At 36.7% G+C, this 3,294-nt stretch overlaps 1 protein-coding gene across 1 annotated transcript; it reads left to right on the top strand.

Moving 5' to 3' along the window:
* Positions 1–1,054: 1,054 nt before the first annotated feature.
* On the top strand, positions 1,055–2,676 carry LOC107582012 (probable G-protein coupled receptor 34). The gene is made up of 2 exons (XM_016267702.1): positions 1,055–1,461; positions 1,595–2,676. Exon 2 carries the CDS (start codon positions 1,674–1,676, stop codon positions 2,655–2,657), a length of 984 nt encoding a protein of 327 aa, XP_016123188.1. The 5' UTR covers positions 1,055–1,461; positions 1,595–1,673; the 3' UTR covers positions 2,658–2,676.
* The last annotated feature ends 618 nt before the right edge of the window (positions 2,677–3,294 follow it).

Here is a 3,294-nt window from a genome sequence, read left to right as displayed (position 1 = left end):
AACACCCCTACCCACCCCCACAAAAGCAGGATGGTAGCAAGACTTATTTGACATCAAAACAAACATTTTAAATGCTGTCTTATCGCTCTCATGGTACTTTGATGTCACACACAGAACAGTATGTGCAGTGCTGCTTCAAGTCCAACACCTATTGTGTTTTATTAGGAGACGCACAACAGTTCCTCTGTGGCTTTATAGGTAATATTTTCACCTACACAATTTAGCAAAATCAGACAATATTGTGTCTAATATATACCACAATATTAACTTCTTATTATTGAATTGTTGTAAATAAATATCACATTTGCAACTGGTCAGTGTTCAAAAAATGCTGGGAAATCTCTTCATGTAGCCCCACAAGAGTGATTACTGATAAACTGTCTGAAAAAAAGAAAGTCACGTTTTAGAGAAGAAAAAAATTAACCTACTGACTTTCAAAACTGCTACATAGTAACGACTTTCTACTGCGAGGACCTTGATAGAAATGTAGTGGAGTGAAAAGTACAATATTTGTCTTTCAAATGTAGTGAAGTTAAAGTCATAAGCTCCCAGAAAAAATAATACTCAAGTAAAGTACAGATACTCAAAAAATTTACTTAAGTACAATACTCAAGTAAATGTACTTAGTTACTGTCCGCCTCTGTATATATATATATATATATATATATATATAGTATATAAAACACCTTGCTATGTGCACTATGCTAGACTAACTGAGACTTGTCACAGTACTTGTTTATTGTTGCTCACTCGTTGGTCTGATTGCTTCTACTTTGTAAGTCGCTTTGGATAAAAGTATCTGCTAAATGACTAAATGTAAATGTAACTCATCAGTTCTGTGCATGGCTTTGAACATGGTATTATATAAAATGCTAGTAAGTGTGTTGTTATGATCTGAAGGCCTAAAGAGAATGTCAACATTTCCTGGCTTTAAATTGTCTGATAAGGATCTTACTGTTTGTGTTAAATTGAAATATATTGGATATTTTATTACTGAGCACATGACAGAAGATGAAGACACTGAAAGGCAAATTTTATGAGGACATTTATGTTTTTGGTTTGGTACTTGTAAGGTTGTTTAGGTTGTTACAAGTCAAAGAGCTCTAAAGCAGAGGTCTTCAACCATACTCCTGGAGACCCACGGATCGGGGTGGATGACCTATGCTCTAAAGTATATATTCCTCAAGCCTCAAGTGTTTATTGTTGGGGGTAAAAACTAGGTGATGGTCACCAGTTTTCCTTTTAAGCAACCAGATATTTCCTGTGCTCTTAGAATGGAAGCGAGTTTTGCTGGGCTTATCTAGCACTGCTCTGCATTTCTACTGAGGTTAGCAGTAATGTCAACCACAGCAACCAGGATCCAACGTCACATGCGAGCAGAGTTTCCTGCATAGGTACTGGAGTTTCTGAACTGACATGTATCTAGTCACTTGCTCAAGCACAAGCAAACCAGCCATACAGGTAAGAGTGATATTCTTTTATTGGGCTCTTAGCATTTATTCAAAAGCAATTCAACAAGTTGTAGGAATAGATCAAGTGAGAACCTGTCATCAAATAGACCATTTGTTGACGTTTTCCTCCCATGCCCCATTAGGACAACCGAAAATCACTGTATTTCAAGATTTTGAGGAGCAGCAGTCAGCAAGTGTACACCAATTTTTCTGGCTGTCACAATGTTTCAGGAAGGCAATTTAACCACCAATAAGTCCTGTCAGATTCATGATGGCATATTGTGGCCCTTCTTGCCCATTGGCTACATTCTCATCTGTTGCATTGGTCTGCTCTGTAATACCGTCACCCTCTACATATTTTTCCTTCGGCGGCATACAGACACTTCCATGGCCGTGTACATGCGGCACCTTGCCCTGGCGGACACTCTCCTGGTCATGTGTTTGCCCCTGCGAGTTTACTACCACAACAAAGAAGGTCCCTTCTACTTGTGCAAGGTGGTGGGCATCTTTTTCTACATCAACATGTATTCCAGCATCCTGTTCCTCAGCCTCATCAGTCTAGATCGTTATTTGAAAATCATCAAGCCTGTTTGGGTCTTTCGAATCCAAAAGACAAAGTGGAGCCACACGGCAAGCTACATCATCTGGGTGATCCTCATTTCTGGAATGATTCCCTTTTTTTCAAGCAACAGTCAAAAGCATGTGTGTGACAAGGTCTGCTTCCACTTCCACAGCAAGGGACTTGTCGGTGGGATCATAAACCTGACAACAGTGGTGCTCTTCCTTGTTTTTTATGTAGCCTTTCTTTGTTTTTATGTGAAGATCACTGAGAAACTCAGGACTATGTCCATGGGTAATGGTGACCCTAAGGCACAGAGTCGCAAAAAGAGGGTCATCATAAAGACTTTCTTAGTACCAGCAATTTTTACATTGTGTTTCTTGCCCTACCATGCAGTACGAATACCATACGTTCTGGCTCAGCTGAATGTGATCGGAGATCTTCATAGCCAACAATTGTTGCACATCTTAAATGAGAGTACTTTGCTATTGTCCGCTCTAAATAGCTGCCTAGACCCAATTATCTATTACTTCTTATCCAGTGCATACAGGAAAACAATACTGTGTGCAATTCAGGGCAAGTTTAAAAACATGTATGCTTTAAACAGAAGGAGAATCAGTATAAACCGCTCACTCACTGAAATTTAGCATTAATGGATAACGTTTCCATTTGTGACTTGTCTAGATTAATCACATTTTTTTAAATTCAACAAATTGAAAATATTTAGTTTTAAATGATATATACTATTGGTTACAGCCTGGGTACACATGACTTAATATATGTTTCATATGACCAAAAACAAATGTTTATACAGTATTTGTATAAACATGTAAGGCATATGTGTGTGTATGACGGTTCTAACATTGTTGATAAGATTTGTGATATTTCATATTTTTTGATCATTTCACTATTATTCTAAAATACAAATAACGATAATAACAATAATAACAATCAAGAATTATAATTTGTGTCCAATCCACTGAATGGCAGTTTAAGTGTATTTAAGTATGTCTCGCTTTTCTGTAAATAAGGAATATGTAGCTGCATTTTCTCTAAAGTAGTGGTTCTCAAATAATTTTTCTTTGATGTAAATTTTGTGGTGGTGCCCAAAAACAATATCAAAATGGTTTATCCAAAATCAAACATGAAATTGTACAGGCCCGTTCATGATACAGGCTGAATAGTAAAATGAGCATTTATATATATATATATATATATATATATATATATATATATATACAGTAAATATATCCCCTGTATGTGTGTGTGTGTATATATATATAT

This window comes from Sinocyclocheilus grahami, unplaced genomic scaffold, assembly GCF_001515645.1.
Source record: "Sinocyclocheilus grahami isolate Dianchi unplaced genomic scaffold, SAMN03320097.WGS_v1.1 scaffold39.1, whole genome shotgun sequence".
Lineage (NCBI taxonomy): Eukaryota > Metazoa > Chordata > Actinopteri > Cypriniformes > Cyprinidae > Sinocyclocheilus > Sinocyclocheilus grahami.
Note: the sequence above shows the minus strand (reverse complement) of the source record. Positions and strands in the feature narration are given on the sequence as shown.

Excerpts from the sequence above, each read along its gene's own strand:
- LOC107582012 (XM_016267702.1), top strand. The coding sequence starts at position 1,674 with ATGTTTCAGGAAGGCAATTTAACCACCAATAAGTCCTGTCAGATTCAT.